The 21854-nt window shown below is 55.9% G+C and overlaps 1 protein-coding gene across 3 annotated transcripts; it reads right to left on the reverse strand.

The window, feature by feature from the left end:
• Window positions 1-233: 233 nt before the first annotated feature.
• Window positions 234-21331, reverse strand: IGF2BP1 (insulin like growth factor 2 mRNA binding protein 1; the record flags this gene model as incomplete). 3 transcript variants are annotated; one of them, XM_080360020.1, is made up of 15 exons in its annotated part: window positions 20665-21331; window positions 19595-19655; window positions 6147-6195; window positions 5625-5676; window positions 5209-5272; window positions 4247-4528; window positions 3738-3872; window positions 3399-3521; window positions 2557-2692; window positions 2351-2473; window positions 1797-1913; window positions 1573-1647; window positions 1183-1314; window positions 919-1032; window positions 234-323 (listed from the first exon to the last, which is right to left on the reverse strand). In XM_080360020.1, exons 1-15 carry the CDS (start codon window positions 20837-20839, stop codon window positions 234-236), a joined length of 1728 nt encoding a protein of 575 aa, XP_080216146.1. In that variant the 5' UTR covers window positions 20840-21331. The 3 variants fall into 3 exon arrangements, with proteins under 3 accessions (XP_080216146.1, XP_080216144.1, XP_080216145.1); XM_080360018.1 differs by having other exon boundaries at window positions 1797-1901; window positions 2327-2473; XM_080360019.1 differs by having other exon boundaries at window positions 5625-5685.
• Between the last annotated feature and the right edge of the window lie 523 nt (window positions 21332-21854).

Genomic DNA, 21854 nt, shown 5'->3' on the forward strand with positions numbered 1-21854 from the left:
GGGCCCCGAGCGGCACCTCTCGCTCCATTTCAGTAGCTGCCCTGGCACGTGGACCTAAAAAAGGACCCAATTTCTTTTTGTTTCTTTTTTACCCTAGCATCTACCTGGGAAGCCAATCAAACTGCCTTTTAATCTCGATCGGTTAATGAAAAAAGTATCGTCTGTCTACGGTAACTGATTCCCAGCCACTCTTAAGCCCGGCCTTGGCTGCTCGGCGCTCCCAGGAGCCGCTCTCATTTCCTCCGCGCTTGCGTCTGGCTCTGTCCCTTCTGGTGCTGCTGCTTCACCTGCGCCAGGATGTCCCGGATCTTGCGCTGAGCCATCTGCGGGGACAGGGACAAAGGGGAGCTGGGGGGGACCCTGGGGGCAGCGAGACCCCGGGGACAGGGATTCTATTCTTTGCATAGAATCACAGAATCACTTTGGTTGGAAAAGACCCTCAGGCTCATCGAGTCCAACTGTTCCCCCACCATGACACTGCCCCATGTCCTGAGAACCGCATCTGTCCAGCCCTCCAGGGATGGTGACTCCAGCACTGCCCTGGGCAGCCTGTTCCAATGCCCCACAGCCCTTTGGGGAAGAAATTGTTCCTAAATCCAACCTCAACCTCCCCTGGCGCAACTTGAGGCCGTTTCCTCTGCTCCTGGCGCTTGTTCCTGGGGAGCAGAGCCCGACCCCCCCTGGCTCCAAGCTCCTTTCAGGCAGTTCAGAGATCAGAAGGTCTCCCCTCAGCTCCTGTTCTCCAGCTGAACCCCCCAGGTCCCTCAGCCGCTCCATCACACTTGTGCTCCAGTCCCTCGCCAGCTCCATTCCCTTCTCTCAACTCTGAACATCCCCAGAAGGACACACGCAAGTGGACACAACCCCATACAAGCCACCAGAGAACCGCGGGGTGCTGGGGGGGCTGCAGGGCCATACCTGGCTGGCGTAGAAGTGCCCGATGATCTTGACGATGACCTGCTCGTTCTCGTCAGGGGTCTGGTCCCGCGGCACCACCACCTCGGCCGCCGTCAGGTTCTGCAGCTCATTCACCTACGGGGAGGGACCGTCTCACTGAGTCTCCCCAGGGAATCCCAGTCAGTTCCCGGGGAAATCCACCCCTGGGATGTCCCCAGGTACACCCCCCCCGGGATGTTCCACCCCCGGGTGCTCCCGTCCCTATCCCAGCATCGCTCCACGTACGGTTTTGCCGCCTTTGCCGATGACGCGGCCGGCGGCCGAGGCGGGGACACGGATGTGTGTCTCCAGCTTCACTTCTTCCTTCGGCCCGAAGAAGTTCTCCTCCTTCAGCTTCCCATAAATCCGACCCTGCGCCTGCGGGGGGAGCAGGGGGTCAGGGGCCACCCGAGGTGTCCCACCCCCGCATATCCCCACCATCCCGGGGGGGACAGCATCCCGTGAAACCCCAGTTCTTGGGGTTTCCAACCAGCTCAGCCCCAGGGAGATGCTGGATTTACCAAGCCACAGGCCAAGCTCAAAATTGGGGTCATTCCCCTACTCCCCACTCCCAGCTCCAGGGGGTGACAGAGGGACACCCCAAACTCCCCACAGTGACAGCAGTGTGGAAGGAACCTTGAATTGAGCTTCGGGGGGGCCGGTGATGACGACCATGCGCACTTTGGAGTCCGGCGTCTCCGGGGGGGCAATCTGGAGGGAGAGACAGATAGGGGCTGTGGCCATGCTCCCTGCCCTGCCGCAGGATCGGGCCCCCAGCCCGATCTGGGCTTTTCAACTGGTTCTCCCAGCCAAAAAGGCCCCGGCTCAGGGGTGGGCTGGCGGGGGGGGTCCCACCTTACCTTGATGGAGGCACTTGCAAAGCGGGAGAGCTGCTTGATGTGCTGCCCCTTCTTGCCAATGATGGCACCGACCGCCTGCGCGGGGATGAAGACGTGCACGGTCTCCTGCTCCGGCGGCTGCGGGGACAGTGTCACCGTTTGGGGCTCAGTGTCACCATTCGGGGCTCAGTGTCACCATGAGGACGGAGCTCCAAGCCCCCCGAAGGTGATACCCACTCCCCACCCAGGGGTGCGCGGCTGAGCCAGCACCAACTCCATGGGGGTCAAGCACATTCTGTGGTGCATATGCAATACTTTAAAGCCCAGATCCTGCCCCCTGGGCTGGGAAGGAATTGTTGGCCCTGAGGGTGGTGAGAGCCTGACCCAGGTACCCAGATGAACCATCCCTGGAGACACCCCAGGCCAGGCTGGACGGGGCTCTGAGCAACCTGAGCTGGTGACGATGTCCCTGCTCATGGCACTGGGGCAGCTTGAAGGTCCCTCCAACCCAAACCATTGTCTGATTCTATGATTCTCAGCGCAGGGGACACCCTGAGCGGCTGCTGTTCACCCACCATGAAGGAGCTGTACGGTGCGGCGCCGGAGACGCTGCTCGGTGGCGGGGGAACCGCGCTGGATGAGGCCGGGAAGAGCCCGACCGCTGCCAGGTTCAGACCAGGGATGAGGTGAGACTGCAGCTGAGGGCGAGAGCAGAGAACAGCTCATTCATCTGATCGGGGCGCCCTCCCCGAGAGCCCCTGCCAGCCCGGAGCCCACTCACGCTCATGGCGGCCACGTCGTTCTCATAGGCTTCCCGCACTTTCTTCATGATCTCCTGCTCGGCGCGGCAGCAGTTCTCGATGGAGCCCTTCACCGTGATGGTCCGCTCGGGGTTGTACAGGGTCAGGTCCTGCAGGCTGGGGAAAAACAGGTCAGCACTGCAATCCTCTGCTCCTTCTCATCGAGGCAACAGGCTGTCACTGTCACCATGTCCCCAGTCAGAGTAGGGACATCACAGTTTGAATTGGGATGTGCCCTCTGCTTTCACCCAAAAAAACGGGATTTAAGAGTAAAACCCCAGTCCCAGGCATCAAATCAGCCGGTCCTGAGTCCTGCAGGGCTTGGAGGGGGGACGCCAAAGGGCTGGGGAGGGGACACCAAAATGATAGGGAGGGGGGATGCCAAAGGGACGGGGAGGGGACGCCAAAGGGATGGGGTGGGGGGGACACGCCAAAGGGACGGGGAGGGGGGACACGCCAAAGGGACGGGGAGGGGGGACACGCCAAAGGGACGGGGAGGGGGGACACGCCAAACGGACGGGGAGGGGGGGACACGCCAAAGGGATGGGGAGGGGACGCCAAAGGGACGGGGAGGGGACGCCAAAGGGACGGGGAGGGGGGACACGCCAAAGGGACGGGGAAGGGGGGACACACAGAAAATATAAAGCCAAGATATTTCAAGAGAGCTTTGCAGAATAAAGCACCCAGCCCACAGGTGCCTTCCCGCAGATGGGCAGCATCCCTGCCCCTCTCACCACATCACCCGTCTCCTCCTCATCCTCCCCCCAGCCCCAGCCTGAGGAAGGTCAGCCCTGGTGTCCCCAAAGGCAGCGAGCAGCCTTACGATGAGATGGTGATTTTTGTCTCCGTGTCCTGCTCCACTTTCTTCAAGTTCCGCCCTTCTTTGCCGATCAGGCGCCCCACAAAGTTGTTATGGGCCAAGATTTTCAGAGGCACTTCATCAGCTCTGGAGAGGAGAATGGGTGAAAAAAAAAACCCATGAAGGATTATTTCAGCCAAGAAAGGGAGGGTTTGGTACAGAGGGACAGGGGAAGCTCAGGTTCCCCTGCCCCGAGTCCCCTGGTCCCCACAGCAAAGCTCCTGCACACGTGGGAGCATCACCCGGCGCTGGGACGGGACCGGAGCCCAGCGAGGAGCAACACAAACACGGGGGGAACCTTACGTCTTGGTGTCCTTCGCCTCCTTCTGCATGATCTCCAGAATCATCTTGCAGGCGGCGGAGCAGCCCTCGGGGGTGGAGTGGATGCTGATGGCTTTTTCGGCAGCTCCCGCGTTTTCTTTCCGGTGCACATCGATCCTGCAGGGACAGGACGGGTACTGCGGTTGTTGGGGACTCCGCAGCTGCTCCACTCCCTCCATGTCCCCGCAGCCCACCCGGCTCTGAGGTTATATGTACCCAGGGAAGGCGAGAACAGTTAATTCTGGGCTCAATACTTGACATGGATACAGCAGCTATGGGCTCAATGAGCTCATGCTAAATGGGTCCGGCTGGAGCAGTGACACCCCCATGCACCCACCCGGGTCCTGTCCCAACAAAAGAGACATGGGAGAAGCACAGCCCAGAAAGCCAGGCTGGGGCCTCAGACAGCCCGTTCCCCCCCAAATAATCCATCCAGCCTCATCTATCACTGCAGAGCCCTCAGCTCAGTGACCACGAGACAAAGGACTCACTTGGACTGCGTCTGCTTGGTGATGTTCCTGATGGTGGCCCCTTCCTTGCCAATGATGGCCCCCACGTACTGGGTGGGCACCAGGAGGCGGAGGGGGATGTCCACGGGCTGCTGCTTGGCCGGAGCTCCCGCGGTGATGGGGGAGCCCTGTCGGGGTGCGCCCCGCGCCCCGAACCCGCCCCGCCGCCCGTTCTCCGGCCCCTGCGCCGACTGCTCGTCGGGGATGTAGGAGACCTTCAGCGCGTGGTTCTCCAGCTGGTGCCCATTCAGCTTCATGATGGCTCTGGAAGGGGACAAGGGGTTGGCAGGGGGTCCCACACCAAGTGGAATCAGCATCAGCTCGACCCAAAACGGGCCAAGCCCTCCCTGGTGTAACACCCGGTGAAGAAGCACTGGGAGTCGGGGAGACATCAGATGCTGCAGGGACCTGGTGGGACCTCCCATCCAGCCTGGGTGAGCCAAAGGGGCTTCAGGGGAACGTTTCCAAGCAGGGACGGGAGCCCTGGGTGCAGGACAGGACTGTGCTGGGAGAGGTTCCCGTGTCCCCTTTGCCTGGTGATTTTTGGCCGGCGTTTCCATCCTGCTCCAGCAGGAGCTCGGGGCTGCAGGAGCCGGAGCTGTCGGTAGATGGGGCCGGCAGCAAGAGCAACACGAGGCTTCGGCCACGGCTCCGCAGCCCCGGCAAACCGCCCCGGCTTTCTGCGGAGACAGCACAGACTGCAGCTCTCCAGAAAGCGGGCAGTGACTCGACTCTTGGGAAAAAACACCCAAAAAACTCTAAAATTGGTGGAACAGGGAATTCCCGTGCCAGCAGCCCCATCCCTGTGAGATGCAAAGGGAGCAAAGACGCTCGATGAAGCACATGCATGATTTGAGACCCAGCACTGGAAATCCTGTTTTCTGCTGGGGCAAGGGGCTAGTGCGGCAGTGCGGGGACAGTCTGGGGACACCATGGGGACTTACTGCCTGGTCTGCTCCCGGTTGGCGTAGGTGACGTTGACAACGGCCGTCTCGCTGTCCGTGTTCACTGCGAGAAAAACGGCCAAAAAGTCAAAAGGCAGCGCAAACACCTCGGGTTGAGACCCCACAAAACAGCACAGAGTCCCCGCACGTCCCCTGGGGATGCTGGTGGTGCCACGGGGACAACACCAGCCCCCCATACTGCAGGACACCCCCGTGCTCCCCAAAGCCACCGCGGGACTCGCTTTGTAGCAATGGGGAACAATAAGAAAAAGCCCCAGCAACCAGGCTGAGACCTCCTGACATCTGTAGCTGCGGCTTGTGCTGACAAAGGGAAACCGCGTGTCCGTCCTCCTCCTCCCCCCTCCAAACAGCTGGGGCAGAAAATATCTGAAACGTGGCTTCTTTTGTCGTCCTACCTTGCTCACAGTTCTCCACGGTGCCATACTGGGCTAGCAAACCATCCAGAACCTGGGAAACGGAGGGAAAAAGTAAAACCACTTTACACTGAGACCATCAGGACAGAGCAGGGAAATAAAATCAATCAATAACGGCAGCTTCCTCGTCATTAAGGTTTCACAAGCAATTAGGCGAAGGAAGCTCCCGCCTGGCCAGGCCAAGGGGCCTCAGGGATGGGAAGAGTCGGGAATGTCCTGGCAGCGGCAGGAAGAAAGGATCCATTCTGTCCCTCACACAATGGATAAATCACTATAAATTGGTATTAATGGGGATTTTTGTTGGTGTAGCTTACGTTGCTTCTGCCAGTTGAATTTACTCCTGCAGTGGGAGAGGAATAAACCACATGGACGCAAGGAGCTGGTATAATTAGACCCAGTTAATAAGAAAGAAAAGGATGAATGAACTTTAATCCCAAGTACAGAAACCTAGTGGGGGAATAAGCCCTTAAACCCAGTCTCCAGTTCTCCACTTGCTCCTCTTACCTCCCATCGCAGCTGAGGCGGGATGTTTCGGATTTGAATTTTCCGGCTCCTGAAAGAAATGAAGAGCGATTTAAAAAGCAGCTTTGCTGTCCAAAATGTGGCCGTTTCACACCAAACCATTGCACGTTGTTTGTATCTGACCGCATTTTGCATTTCCACATGCTACCCGGGTTTCTGATGGCTTTTGGCTAATTCCATCAGTGCTGGATGTACCAAGAACACAATGCCAAACCCCCGACCCTTTGGCACTGGCTGCAGCCCAGAGGTGGGCACGGCTGGAAAGGCTTTGGCCAGGTTTAATAGCGGGATTAGAAAGCCAAAAAGGAGCCCTGCATTGCTGTAACCTGCCCTCCCACTCTGCTTGCACGTGGGGGCGACCCTGGAATGTCACCGGTGGGACCCAAAACCAGCAGTATTTCCACCGGGGAGCCCCCATTCCACCACCCGCCGTGCTCCCAGTGCCCCCACCCTTGCGCTCCTGGCTCTTCCCAACCTCCCTTTTCCCAAAATAGAAACTCTTTTTTTAGCTCCCATGCCAAATTTACCCCGGGGGTGCTGCCCCCCCCTCGCCGGCAGCTGCTGCAGACAGCTGAGAGCAGCCGGGGCTCGGCCGGCGGCTCCGGCACCGCTGTGCAGCCCCCCGACCCGCTGCCAACACCCCCCAACCAGCGGCTGGCACCCCAAGTGCTGCCAGACCCCCCACCCAAAGGCAACGACATTTGGGGAATGCAGCTCTGTGGGTGCAAATAGTGCCACCCCCCAATACGGGTAGTCCCCCCCGGCAGCCTGTTTTCGGAAATAACCAAACCCATGGAATTTTAAGGTGCCCAGAAGATAAACGCCAGGACCACGGCAGCGCTACGTGGGGTAAATACCCTCAGAGCAGCTCGTCGCAGACCCGGGCTTCACATCCAGACTGTTCATGAACACATGAAATAATCCCAAAACAGAAAGAAAATGAGATTCCAGATCCTTATCTCCTAATTGCAAAACTTCAGAAGGCGGCTCAGCTCATTTGTCAAGGGGAAGAAATCCTCTGGGTACGAATGGCCCAAAGCCATGGGTGGGATTTCGCCACCCAGGTGAGGATGGATCCTCCACACCCCCATCCTGCCGGGTCCAGCATCCCCCCCTCAATCCGGGTACCAACACACCCCAAAAACCCCCAGAGAGCCCGGCTGGGTCAGCTGCTTTCAAACAGAACCAGGGCTGGTGCTCCCCAGGGTCACCAAGGGTTTCCAAAGGCTGGAGGGAGGGAGCAGCTCTCCCCTCTGAAAATCAGAATGAAGCATAAAATAGATGATTTTCAGCACCCCCGCCCTCTCCACCACCAGGAAGGCTCCAAACCGCCACATTTTGTCCCTGCCATAGACACAAACCAGGTCGATGAGGAGAAAGAAACCAAACTAACCCTTAAAATCCCAGCGTGTGGCGGGGGCTGCGGGAAACGCTCTGAAACCAGATCTCGCGTTTCCATGCTGATCCACATCCCAAAACGAATGGGAGAGAGATTAAGAACTTCAGAATGCGGAGAATGTCAGAGCCCAGGGAGGGTCGAAAGGATTGGAAGTGACAGAGGAAACCCCGCGGTCCCCCCGCCCGCCCCCGCCACGGAAACTTCTCCAGATCGCGACAAGCATCTGCACGGGCAGAGCATGTGTTGCGCACAGACGTGACCGGCATCCAACGCGCTATGGAGAGAAAAGAGCCATTTATGTCCTCGCACCGTCATTCTGTCGGTGGCATCTCATTTTCTCTCCCTAAAAATGAAAATATAAAGAAAAAAAGCACTGGGTGTCCTTTGCGGAGGCGGCTGGAGCGCCCACCCGGGCAGAGCATCACCACGCCGGGCACGGCCAAGGGCTGCTCCGCACCTCACGGGGCACCAGGCCCTCATTAATATGTTAATTAACCGGTAATTCCTCCCCCTGCGACCACACCACTGGGATTATTTGCTGCTCCTAACGGTCTCCATCACTGACATATTAATCCCCATGAGGAGGGGGAGACGGGGCTTTCCCAGCCCAAGGGGCTGAGCAGGATCTCATGCACCCCGGGCTGAGCCGGCACCCCAAATACGCAGCCCCTGGCCCGTGGGTGCCTCCATTGTCCAGGGGGCAGAATTGGGGCCATGTCCCTCAGCATCCTGGGGGTTGGGATCACGTGGAGCTGCCCATGCTGGGTGGGAACCCCCCACTCCACCCGAGCGCTCGACTGCAGCTGGAATTACAGAGGAAGTCATGAATAAATAAACCCGCTCTTGGCTTCGCCAGCAGCAGGTCCGGCTGTATTTAAATCCCCGCCGTGGAACATCACCCCACGCGACAGCCCAGTCCTGCCCGTACCCGTCTCTGCTCCCAGCACAGCTCCACTCCAAATAAATAACCCCGAGAGGTGCAATTCCCCGGCTTCTCATTGAGGATGTGCCAAAGGCAGGAGCTGGTCCCTCCCGTGCCCGTGTCCCTGGGGTGATGGAGCCACAGAGCAGCCCCAGCATCACCATCCCGGGGCACACGGCAGCAGCTCTTGGGGATGCTGCTGGGCTCATTCCAGAGGCAGGAGCCTCCGAGATCCTCGGGGTTGAGCCGCAGCGACTGATCCACCTGCTAAAATACGTTGACTTGCAAATGTGGGTGGTTTCTGCCATGTGCTGCTGGCTTTTCTGTTTGTTTGTTTTAAATGGGGGTGGCAAGAGGAGCGCGAGTGGCTGCAGGGCCGGGAAGGGAGAGGGACCACAAATCCTGGGGATAGACCCCGGCATCGCACTCCTGCTCCGCACCGGCGGTGCTGCTGGTGACAACGGGATTGTGGCATCCTCTGATCCAGCCCTGGAGAACCGGCCGCCCTGGTGGCTCCGCTGAGAGGTGATGGGACACCCTGGAAACCTCTCGATGCCCTCGGTAAATCCTCCCCATCCCGTCCCCACCATGAGTTTCCCAGAGCAGAGGTGACCGGTGGCAGCGACCCACGGCGACAGCGCAAAGAACTCTGGGCTGACCCCAACCCCATCCCGGCAGCTCCTCCCAAACCATCTCTGCAGCTCCTGGGGGCGAGGGGACCCCAGAGCCCCAGACATGGGGGGACCTGCTAGAACTGAACAACATTAATGACGGCTTCTCAATCAAATGCAAATGTTATGCAAATTTGGGGGCTGAAAACACAGTGCATCCCTGATTCAATTAACAGCATTTCATTTATCTAGTTAGGCTTTGATTCAGGAAAGCACTTAATCCTGTGGTTAATGTGTTGTTGTTGTTGTTTTTTAATGTTTTAAACATTTTTAAATAGGAAAATGTGGTTGCTAAGACACAAACGTTGCCAGGGGGACTCAGAGAAAAGTTGTAGCTGAAATTACTTGCTTTTCCCTTATAAATTGATAGGCTTTCCATTTGCCGGCACCTCGGCGAAGCAGGAATATTATTCCTATATTCCCTCCATTGACAAGGTGATAAAAGCACAAAAAGAGGCACCTGCTAAACACCCAGCGCAGCCCGGCCGGGATCTGCCTCCAGGATTTGGGGTTTCCCATCTTTTGCGTTGCCCTCCAAGCTACCACGGCTCCTGGTTCCCCCCAAGCCAAGGGGGTGTTAACAAGCACTATTGAACCCCCCAGGACCGGGCCAAGCCAGATGTTTGGCCTCTCACAGCTGGAGGGATGCAGGAGTGAACCGGCCATGGGATTGCGGAGACACACAGAGAAACACGGACGCGTCCCCCACGCACAACCCTCCCACAGACCCCCTCGCCTGGGTTGGCCGTTATCTCTGGCGAGCAAGCACCATGTGATTAATCATCCCCATCAATCATCTCGGCAACCAGAATTTGATCTTAGGCTAATAAATCTGTCTAATTGGTTTCTCTCCATTAGCTCTTTTTTTCGGAATCGCTTTGTACACGGAGGATCACACCTAATAATTGATGGGATCTTTTCAGGGAGCTGCCAGGAATGAAGAGGTGTCCATGGGGATCCTTGGAGAACTTGCTCCTGGTTTTAGAACCTCGAGTGCAGAAGGAAGGGAATGGGGAAAAACGCTCTGGTTTAAGTTCCCTCCTCTATTAAATGGCTGCGCTACCTTTCTGCACCATCCTCAGAGGAGTCAACACCACAGGGCTTCAAAGGATGCAAAAAATCTCCAAGAACGTCCAAAACCCCTTATTCTCAATGTGCCCAGAGTAAGACTCCAATCACCCCAGACTTGTGCCGTCCGTCCTTGGCCAAATCGATACATCAAGGATCTGCGGACAGGACAAGTTTAACAGTAAGTAATAGAGAGGAAAGATGGATGAGTTTTAGACAATGCATCCATTTTGCATTATCTTGCCATTCGAATTTGCTGGCGGCTTGCCATGCGTTGAAAGGCTCTTTCTGATGCTCTGAACACATCCCAAAGCCAAGCCCAGCTAAACCTGGTGGGTTCCCAGCCCCAAATCTCTGACCAAGCTTAACCAAACCTGAGCCAGGAGCTCACACCGGCAGCACCGGGACTATGAATACATCAACAAATGTGACGTTTAGAGGCAAATTTTCTTGCTGATCAGTACATGTGGGGGTGGCAGAAGTTCTGCTGGCACCTTCTGTCCCTCCACCCCTGACACTGATAGAAAAACCCAAATAAAAGCACACATTAAATAAAAGCACATTCTGCATTTCGGTGCATTCTGCACACTTCAGAGCATCTTCCTTCACCCACTGGGGCTCGTGTCCTCTCTCCTGTCTCCCACCAACACTCACACCACCAAGTTTTACCGGCATAAACGGTGTCAGAATGGAGCTTCCAAAGCTGCACGAGCAGGTATTTGGGGAAATTAAAGATAAAATCTGCGCTGTGCAAACATTCCAGGCAGGGCCAGAGCAGCATCGCGGGGCAGGGAACGGCTCAGCGGGGCGAGCGCTTCATTCATGCTTCTACAGTCACAAATATTCTCTCCCCGCAACACGTATCCCATCTAAAAGCCTCAGCCACTTCGCATCTTTGCCATAAGCAAGAAGAGGCTGCAGATGTCAGAGAAATGTGTTGCGTTATTAGTTCAGCTGTAACCGAACACTAAACAATGACTACATAGAAAGTTGTGTGTTTAGGCTCCAGTTCAGCACATGCCTCATTTTACCACCGAAGCCCCGGTAACTTCAAAAGGACGGGTTCCCTGTGCAAAGCGCTTCCTTGGGAGCTTTGGGAATCCCAGCCCAAAAGCAGAACATTTACACCAGGTTCTTGGCTTTTCAAGACATGACACCCCAACAAACAGCCCCATCAAGGCTCCAGCAGCTCTCCATCCCAAGGAGACCCCCTCTTTGCCCTTCGGCTTTGCTCATTTGAGCAATTTGCTTGTAAATACCTTTATGCTGCAGGCTGGAACCACAGGAGTTTACAAAACACACGGGAGTGTCTTCGTAGCAAAGAAAACAGATACACTCGGTGTACACACACAACACTACCCCCCAAGTCTGGTTGGACGTGATTAACCAAGGAACCATTTGGCTGAGACTGACAGCCTCGCTTAACTCAACCATCGTTTAACCGCAGGTTGTTCTCCACACACGACACAACCAGAAGGTCTGAACCCCCAGCTTTGGAGAGCTCGAGTTTACACAAAGCCAGAGCTTCATGGGTGAGAAATGCCAGAGGGAACGTGGAGCAGGAGGATGGAGCATCTCGGGCATCGCTCCCACAGCTCCATCCTCAGCCACGTGCACCCCCAAAACTCCCAAACACTCACACACGCCTTTCGCCACAAGCACTAATCACGACGTTTCTCCATGTAGCTAAGGGCAAAGATACAGGGGTACAAGTAACATTTTGGGACCTGCCAGCCTGTGCCCTCAGCATCCAGCCCCTCCTGGGGCTTCAGGGCAGCAGCTGCGTCTGCGGCATCGGGGGCGAAGGGGGAGGACCCAGGGGGCTGAAACCCCCCCGGTGTCAGCTGGCGGATCCAAATCTCCAGAAAGAAGAAAGGAATTCCAAAAGTCAGATTTTTCAAGAGCGCTCAGCACATCGGGCACTAATCACTTCTGAAAACAGAGCTTTTATTTAGACGCTTAAATGCAAGTTGGAAAAACGTGGCTCCAATTGTGGGTGAAAATCTGGCCCTGAAAGCCTTATTTTTTGGTTCTCTTCCCTTGTATTTGGCTCTAGATCACAATTCCCCTGTCTCTTTTCTTTTACACTCCGGTCGGGGAGGCTGCTCCCCAAGGATCTCCCCTTGTAACTCGGTAAGAACGGAAACTACAGCGAGACCTTCGTTGGAGTCAAAACATTCTCCTTTTAGCGCAAGCCGCTCTCCCTGTAAACCCGAGTGCTGTTTACACACGGCGATATCCCCAGACCGTGCGGGATCTGCGTCTCGTGGCGCGGGTGGAACTTGGCCAGCTCCCACGGACTCGCCGTGTTCAGCGCCACCAGACCCGACCTGCCGGCTTCTCCTCAAAATAAAACTCAGACCGCGTTCTGCCAGGGATGCCCATGGATTAGGGTTTTATTTCCTCAAACGGGTTTGCTCCACACCAACCAGACAATTACAGTAGCCAGCAAAGTGTGAAATTTCAGCTCTGACCATGTCAGGGCTCCCAAGTGTCAGTCACAATAAAATAAATGACCCATTTCCTGACGGATCACGAGGGCTCCTCCGAGACGGACGGACACGGCTTTTGTTTATTTTCCTCTTTTTTTTAATTCTTTTCCTGAAGGGAAGGCTGCACTCTCCTGCTCTTTCGCACCGGGAGCGGACGGGGATGCTCTCGCCCTCACTCCTGCTCCCATCCCATCCCCTTGTCCCCAGCAATGTCCCCTCGCCAGGACCTCCAGACACCGTCCCCCCGCTCTCTGGTTTTATGACCCTCCTTGGGGACGCTCCATGCAGGGGCTGTAACAGCAGCTCCACTCAAGTCACCGTTTTCCCAAAAGCACCTCCCGACCGCCCAGGCACCCCAAAGCATCCCCCCCAAGCAGGCACTGGCACCCCAGAGCTGCAGCAACACCCAAAAGCATCCGGTTTCACTTCAGATGCTCCTAAAACGAAGGCAGAGCCCAGGGAAGGGGATGAGGTCGGGCAGCGTCCCCCGCGGGAAGGGCTGCAGGACCCCAATCCTCACCGGCCCCCTCCCCAAAGCCCCGACCATCCCTAACTCTGTCCAGACGAGAAAACCTGGCAGCTTTCAATTGAAGCACAAGTGTTTCGTTTCAATCTATATACTTAAACCCATGAAGACCGCTTGAGCATCTTCATGAGCAGGCAATGGACACAAACCAGTGGGGAACTGGTTTCCGCTTCTCTTCTGCAGGTTATTCCACCAGAAGCAGAAAACACACCCTGGTTTTGAGAAAATCAGCTCAAACCAACGCTTCCCATTAACTTTCCCACAGCTCCGCAGGGCAGCGCTGCTCGGGTGCTGTAAAACCTCCCACTGTCCAGATAACACCCGAGGTCCACCCAGCAACCCCAATGTCCCCAGCCCGTCCCCTCCACAGGGACACACCTCCCAAGGTCATCCCAGCAACCCCAATGTCCCCAGCTCATCCCCTCCACAGAGACACACTTCCCAAGGTCCCCCCAGCAACCCCAACGTCCCCAGCCTGTCCCCTCCACAGGGACACACCTACCAAGGTCCCCCCAGCAACCCCAATGTCCCCAGCCCGTCCCCTCCACAGGGACACACCTCCCGAGGTCCCCCCAGCAACCCCAATGTCCCCATCCCCTCCCCTCCACAGGGACACACATCTGGGCAGAACATCTCCTGGTGCCGCAGGACACGTACAAGGACAGACGGACAGACCCACAGACACCTCTTGCTGAAAGAAGGAAAACCCTCCAGCGAGACCCCCATGACCCCCCAGCTCCACGACCTCCAGGAGAAACTCGCCATTTTCAGGTAAAGCTCAGCAAAGATTCTGGAGCTGGATTCCCCGCGGGGTTCGTTTGGTAAGGAGCAGCAGGACAAACTCATCGCTGGGGTGGCCACACACCCCAGGGCTCCGCGCTCCTCATTCCATCAGAAATAGGTGAAGAACAACCTTCCTGGTGAGCGGATTATTCCACAAACCCATCCCCAGCGCACACGGGATGACGTGGGACACCAGCCCCGTCCCTCACGCATTTTCTTCCCATGCCACTTGTTTTCTTAATTATTTTAACCTTGACTGAGCCAAGTGTGTTTTCTATCCCCCCAGGCACCCAGTGCAGGACCCTCCCGGTTCATTTCCACCCTTCGCACTGGGCACAATAAGAACTGAAAGATGCACAAAGCTCCTCTCTGGTGAAGAAACATGATTTTAAACATATAGAAAAGGGTCTGCGACCTCTTCAAAAGGCTTTTTCTCAGAAGGAACCTACAACCTTCAGGTTTCGGGCTCCTCAGCTTTTCAGTTTGCTCCTTAATTCTGGGGAAGGGGGAGACACCAGCACCCCCGGGGCTCCCCTGTGCCTTTGCTTTAGGCTCCCGGTTCCCCCATCAAACCTGTCCCATCAAACTGGTGCCCCCCCAAGCAGCCCAAACCCGCCCCCCTCGGGAGCTCTGGCAAATATTAACAGCGCTGGGGGCTTCGAATTTGTATTTATTTATTTATTTTTCATTCTGAAAGGTCTCAGTTTTCAAAGCAAGTACTTTAACCCCAACTTCCCTCAGCCATATCTCTGTTTGCTTGGGTTTTAACCTAAAAAGTAAAGAGAGAAACAAATTCCATGGGAGGAGCAGGTTGAGTCCCAGCAATTGCTGGAATTCAATGTATTCTTTTCTTTGGAAGCCAGAAATCACCAAACTCTTAACAAAAGGCAATCTACATGGGCTTCATCTTCTATAGGTTCAAAATTGGAGGCTACAAAGTTTATGGTTAAATTGCAATTTCTTGGATGTATTGGTCAGTTATGGCTCCTACATGGACCGGAGAAATAAAGGCATTTCCCTCACTTCAGGCTGTAAATTGGCAAATATATCCTTCCTCCAGGTATGTTAAAATGTATTAAATCATCTCAGTTTTAAACTTCATGGATGAAATTTACTGACAAATCATTCATGACTGATCTAATGACAAATAGTTTCTAGTTTTTCTAGCTGGAAATGGTTGAAATGCATTAATTCCCACACAACCGCAGCTCTCGGAGGTGTCACAGGCTCCAAGCTCACAAGAACAAAGCAAAGAACAACCCCAGATTCTGCCCCTTTCTGGGGGTCAAAATGGCCCATTAGCCCCAACCCCCCCCCAGCTCAGCCCCTGTTCCTCCTGCCCCCATTCCAAACAGGGGGTTCGCTAATTGTTGTTAATGACGCTGGAACTTGTAAACCAGACCTGCTTGAAGGGAAAGAGGAGGATCTGAGGATTGGATTAAAAGTGTATTTTGTCTCAGCATTCAAGACAGTGTCTTTATTTTAAGGGAAAAGAACTAGTAAACTTTCCTCAGTCCAATTTTCAGAGAATTCAAACATCAGGAGGCAGAAAGGAGCATTTTTAGACTAACGCCGATTAAACAAAGAAACCACACTCGCTCTTATCAAAAATTTTACAATATTTCATTACGAACAATTAATTGCATGATTACACGCACGCAAAGAGATCACTTCTCCAGTGTGAAAACATTGATTTGAAAACAAAGACTACAAACAAGCGCCAATTTTAAGATCTCTCCATCCACTTTCATGCACGACACACAATCCTGGTGTCATTAACAACATTTGATAACTCCCAGCTCTGCTCAGGAGCCCCCGGACCCTCGAAACCCCAAACCAGTGACTGAGCTCGGTCTGAAGCCCCTGGGCTGGATCCGGCTCCCCCAGCCCCATTTATTTCTCTGGATCTGGCTCCCCCAGCCCCGCTCCGGCTCCTGACTCCCCCAGCCCCGATTCGGCTCCCCCAGCCCCGTTCCGGCTCCCGGCTCCCCCAGCCCCGTTTCGGCACCCCCAGCCTCGTTCCACTCCCAGCTCCCCCAGCCCCGTTTTGGCTCCTTCAGCCCCGCTCCCAGCTCTCCTAGCCCCGTTTCGGCTCCCCCAGCTCGGTCTGAAGCCCCTGGGATGGATCCGGCTCCCCCAGCCCCATTTATTTCTCTGGATCTGGCTCCCCCAGCCCCGCTCCGGCTCCTGACTCCCCCAGCCCCGTTTCGGCACCCCCAGCCCCGTTTCGGCACCCCCAGCCCCGTTTCGGCACCTCCAGCCCCGTTTCGGCTCCCGGCTCCCCCAGCCCCGTTCCACTCCCAGCTCCCCCAGCCCCGTTTCGGCTCCCTCAGCCCCGCTCCCAGCTCTCCTAGCCCCGTTTCGGCTCCCCCAGCCCCGTTTTGGCTCCCCCAGCCCCGCTCCTCCCGGCTCCCCCAGCCCCGTTTCGGCTCCCTCAGCCCCGTTTTGGCTCCCCCAGCCCCGCTCCTCCCGGCTCCCCCAGCCCCGTTTCGGCTCCCTCAGCCCCGTTTCGGCTCCCCCAGCCCCGCTTCTCCCGGCTCCCCCAGCCCCGTTTCCGCTCCCGGCTCCCCCAGCGCCCCTAGCCCCGTTTCGGCTCCCTCAGCCCCGCTCCTCCCGGCTCCCCCAGCCCCGTTTCGGCTCCCCCAGCCCCGCTCCGGCTCCCGGCTCCCCCAGCCCCGTTTCGGCTCCCCCAGCCCCGCTCCAGCTCCCGGCTCCGCTCACTTCCACATTCCTCAGATCTGGAATGTCTGCGATGGATTCACGTTTTTCCCCTGCCCCCTCCTCCCCTCATTCACTCATTCTTTCAACCCCAGCGGTTTCTGCAGCTCCAGCCCCCACCGACCCTTCATCTGCAGCAGGAAAACTGATTTCTTTTTCCTTTCTTTAACCTCCCGAAGAATAAAGTAGGCGATCATTTGTTTTTAAAATCCTCTTAAGTTTCCCCAAGTTTTTCTACCAGTAAAGTTAAAGAAAAAAATAACTCCCAAGCATCAAGATCCTTTAAACACATCTAAACAAACTTTAAAACCCGGGTTCTTTTTAATGAAACGACAGCAGTGACTTTTCTTCACAGCCCGATACTTCTAAAGTACTTTGTTAAAATGGTTCCCCGAGATCATTAACATAATTTGCAGCTTTAAGGGTTATTTGAAGAATCACTGTAATTAAACAACTCTAAATCAGTTTATCTTTGCTGAGTATTCGGGTGCAGCAGCTACACACGCACCCATCGCTCTTTCCTCTGCCATATTAACACACTCACTACTTTTCTAATCCATTTCTGTGATGAGTTGAGGGACAGGAGAGATTCTGAAGGAGGAAACAAACCACCAGGAAAGGCTTATTTACAACACACAACATCCATTTCTAAACCACCCAAATCAGTTTTCCTGAGTGTTCCTATTCGTACTAGAAACGAGAAGAAAACACAACCCAAAAGTCGTTTGTAAAACGTTATAAACGGTGCTCAGGACTTGTTTTCCCACATTTCTAAACGGGGAAGGAAAAATTAATATCAGGTTTGGGGGAGGGAGGGGGAGCTTGTTTGGTTTAGATCCCACCAACCCCATCCCATTCTGTCCTCACTGCTCACACTTAATTAACCGTTTCCTGTGCCATGTGCCTTTAAACTGGAAAATCCAGTCTTAAAAACAAGCAAAAAGGAGACAAGAAGAGAGAAAATAAGTCGCTTTTGAGGGAGCACCCCCCACATCACCTCAGCCAGGCTGGGGGGGAAGCAAAATCCACCGAATTACCCCCCAAAAGCTTTTGGGGGGCAACCAACCTGCCAAGTTTACCAGGAGCTGCCACAAAGTTGCCTTTTGCCGAGCCAGAAATACCAAACACCTTCCCCAAAGTGAGACAAAGTAACCGCGGTCCCGAGGGGGGACCCGAAGGACCCCGGACCCGCCCCCCCCCCCCCCACGCCCCGGGGCCACCGCGGTTCCTGTCGCTTTAAACCAGCCCCCGGGGGGGGGCTCATTTAAACCCCCCAGCCCCTAAAGTGGGGGTTTAGCAGCAAAACGTGAGACGTGCCCGTTCCGGGGGGACCCGGCAGAAGCACAACCCGCCCCCCCCGCGTTCCTTCGCGTTCCACACACCACAGAAACGTTCCCGTTTGCAGCGAATGTCACCCCCGCGTTCTCGGGGGTGTCCCCCCCCCTTTCCCGGGGCTCTGCTCCCCCAGCCCATCGATTATCCAGCAGCACTAAGGAAATAAAACCGAAAAAGAAACGGGAGTATTTTTGCTTGTTATTATGTTGCCCTTCGTGGGGTAATTGCCTTCCCAACACCACCCTTTGCTCATTGATAATTAAACCCCTGCAAGTAACGAGCTCCATCGCTCACCTGCCACCAGGTCCTAAAACAATAATAATAATAATAATAATAATAATAATAATAATAATAATAAAGATCTTGGCTAGAAAATTACTTGATGAGTTTAGGGTTTGCCTTTGGGATCAGCTCCTGCTGGGGGAGCCCCCTCTGCCAAAGTTTGGCACCCCCACCAAGCCAGGACAAGTGACCCCAAAACTGGGCTCCCAAGGGGGTGGCTCAAAGGGACGAGGGAGCCGGGGGGGGGTTTGGGGGCAGAGTTGGCGTCGCCTCCTCCCAGCGCGGGCACTGGAGCGAGCGCCCGTCACGTGGCCGCCGCGGGTTTGGGCTGCGCGATCCAACGTGGACTATTTGGGCTGGGGTCTAACTCGCCCATAGCCCAAGCGGCCCCTCCTTGGGGAGTGGGGGGGGTCTCTGCAAATACAAAATGAACTACTCTTGCTATTTCCTGGCTGAGCCCCAGCAGGGCCGGGGACCGCGGGGCCGGGGCTGCTCCGGCGTCCTGCGCGCCAGCAACAACAAAGGGCCAAGAAGATGGAGATGATGGAGAGGGCCGGGCTGGGCAAGGCCGGCGCGGCGGGAGAAGCCGTGGGCAGGTAGATTGAAACCACCAAAGAACACAGTTCTTGCCCCAAAATCCAAGGTGCGGGTGGGCAGGAGCCAGGGCAGCGCCCACGTTCACCGGGCTTTAAATCCCTCCCTGGTACGGAGCCACCAGCCCCATGGTGGGTTATTATTTTCTTTAAGTGTTCACCATCAAATCCTGGCAAATTTCACTTATTTTTTTAAAAAAAATTGTTTATATATATATATTTATGTTACAATTCTTCTGGAAAACAAAAGATTTCGCCCATTTCACAGCAGCGAAGCCAAGCGAGGTTTGGAAATTCTTCCAGTGCCACAAGTTTGAAAATCCCAACCCAAAGCGCCTCAGCCACCCAACAGCTTGGGCGAGCCGCTGGGTAACAGCTCAACCATTGCCCTTTTTAATAAACTTGCTCACAGATGAAGTTTTCTTTTCTTTTTTTTAAAACAAAAGAAATTAAACCTTGATCCTCCAAACCGCCTCTCACCTCGCTGGGGACATATCTGAAGCCAAATCACCAATATCTCTAATTTCACACGCACACATTCGCGTTTGGTGGGTTTTTTTGCCTCCTTTATCTTACACGATTTTTTCCCCCCAATAGAAATGTAAAAATAATCCAATAAATAAATTAAAACACCGTATTACCTTTGCTTTTTAGGTACTGAATGTTCAATCTCTAGCTGTTTTCCATGAAGCTCCACTTTGCCTAAAAACAAAATGGGTCTGTTTTTTAAAATCTGGGTGGAGTGGTCAGAAAGCTTTGGATAACACACTATCACGTGAAACCTCGCAATTTAATTCAAATTACGACGAACTATGCACGAATACATTTTCCGATCCCTTTACAAGTGCATTTTATTCAATGTAAGGCTGGCTTCAAATGGGCAGCGGTGGGAGTGGTGAGTTCGCTGTTTGGACAACGTTCCTCAGGAATATTTAATTCCTTAGTTCATCCTGCTTTGAGCGCAAGAAAATGAGGAATAATATTTGGGGACCAATTCTTCGCCTTTATCTAATTCGCCCAGTTTAATGCCCGCACCAAGTCCTTCGGGCAGCTTCCTTACCCCCTCCCATTAAAAGGCTCACAAATTGTAACTCCATGGCAGAAATGGATTTCTCTTTGAAAATGGAGTGGGTTTCTTTGCTGCTGGGTTATGATGATGATTTATATATATATATATATTATTTTTTTTGGGGGGGAAGGGGGGCAGAGCCCGGTGGGGGCGGGGGGATCCAGTTTCAGAGGAAGGGTGAAAAAATAATTTAAAAAAATTCAAATCTTCTAAAAATTCTCGGCTTCCCGGGGAGCTTTTTCTCTCCCTGCGAGCAGCATGGCGACCTTCGCGCTACTCCACACATCACATGCCCCAGGAAACCCAGTTTCAAATCAAAATGGCCAAAGTCCCAGCCCACCCCCCCCCGCCCCGGGCCGCGACGGGACCCCCGCGCCGAGCCCAGCGAGGGCGGCCTGGGGGGTTGCGGGGGGTCCCGCTTTTGCCCCCCATCCTCCCGGGTTATTTTTGGGGTAGCGCTGGGGAGGGAAATGGGGAGATGGGGGGTCCCGCCCCAGCGCTGCTGCAAACCCCGACGGGGCGCAAGGGAGCGGGGGACACCCCGTGTCTGGGGAGGGGTGGGGGGGCCGTGAGCCCAGGCGGGGGTCCCGGGAGGGGGAGAGGAGGCAGCGGGCGGGAGGGAAGGCAGATAACGCCGCTTACCCGAAAAAGTTTCGATGGCTTTCATGGCCCACTGCTCGTCGGGGCAGTCCACAAAGGCATAGCCCGACTTGACCAGGAAGGGGCCGCTCACGGAGATCTGGTGCTCGGTGAAGACTTTCTCCAAGTCGGCCGGAGTCACGTTCTCGTTTAGGTTCCCGATGTAAAGCTTGTTCATGGTGGCGGTGGCGGGGGGCGGCGGGCGGGGGGCGGCGGGGCCGGAGCGCGGCTCCCGGGGGGGCTCCACCGTGCGCCCGCGCCGTCGGGCTCCGGCCGCGCTCAGCCGCCCCACAGCCGGGCCGGGGCTGGCGACGGGGGGGCTCGGTGGCTTGTTGTTTTTTTTAACCCCCTCTTTTTCGTTGTTTTTTTCCTATTTTCGGTGGATCCTTTTTTTTTCCGTTGGGGAGGGGGGCGGCGGCCGCAGAGCAGGAGGCGGGGGGGAGGTGGGGGGCGCTCCTCGGGGAGGGGGCGGCTCCGGCGGGTGGCGGCGGCGGGCAGGGCGGTGGCGCCGGCGGCGGGGGCCCCCAAGTCGCGGAGCGGCACTGGAGTGTCACCGGACGCCTCTCGGCAGCCGGGGCACCGCCTCTAAATAAAACCGACCTGGAAAATGAGTGAAAATGTTTGCTGGAGGAAGCCACGTGGTGATGCGGGAGGGCCCGGCCCCCGGGGGGAGGGGCCGGGGGGGGGGAGGGGGCGGCCGCCACTTATTTATTTATTTTAATTTAAATACTACGGTATTTACCTCCACGCACACCCCCCTCCCGAGCGGGGAGCGCATCCGCGCCCCGTCCCGCGTGGGTGTCCGTGTACCACCCTTCCCCCCCAACCCGCCCTCCTCCACCCAGCCCCGTCCCGTCGGAGCCACTTTCCCATCTGCTGCAGCCCCCCGCCCCCACCGCGCCCCTCCCCCACCGCGCCCCTCCCCCACCCCTTTCCCCCGGTGCCTCAATGGGATTTTTCTGGGTGTAAAAAACTTCGGCATCAAAGGGACCGGGAGGTCCCCTGGCGCCAGGGGATTGGGGATGGAGGGGGGAGCCCCGGGGGGGGCATTGTCCCCGGCATTGTTTTAAGCCCTTCATGTGCAGCCCCGCGGAAGCCTTCGGGGAAGGGGGCTGGGGGGGTGGGCTCCTCCCGGCACAAAAGGGCCCCACGAGGGAGCAGAACCGTTCCCCGACGGGGCCGGGGCTGAGCTG

The sequence above is a fragment of the Nesoenas mayeri genome, assembly GCF_963082525.1.
Source record: "Nesoenas mayeri genome assembly, chromosome: 26".
NCBI lineage: Eukaryota > Metazoa > Chordata > Aves > Columbiformes > Columbidae > Nesoenas > Nesoenas mayeri.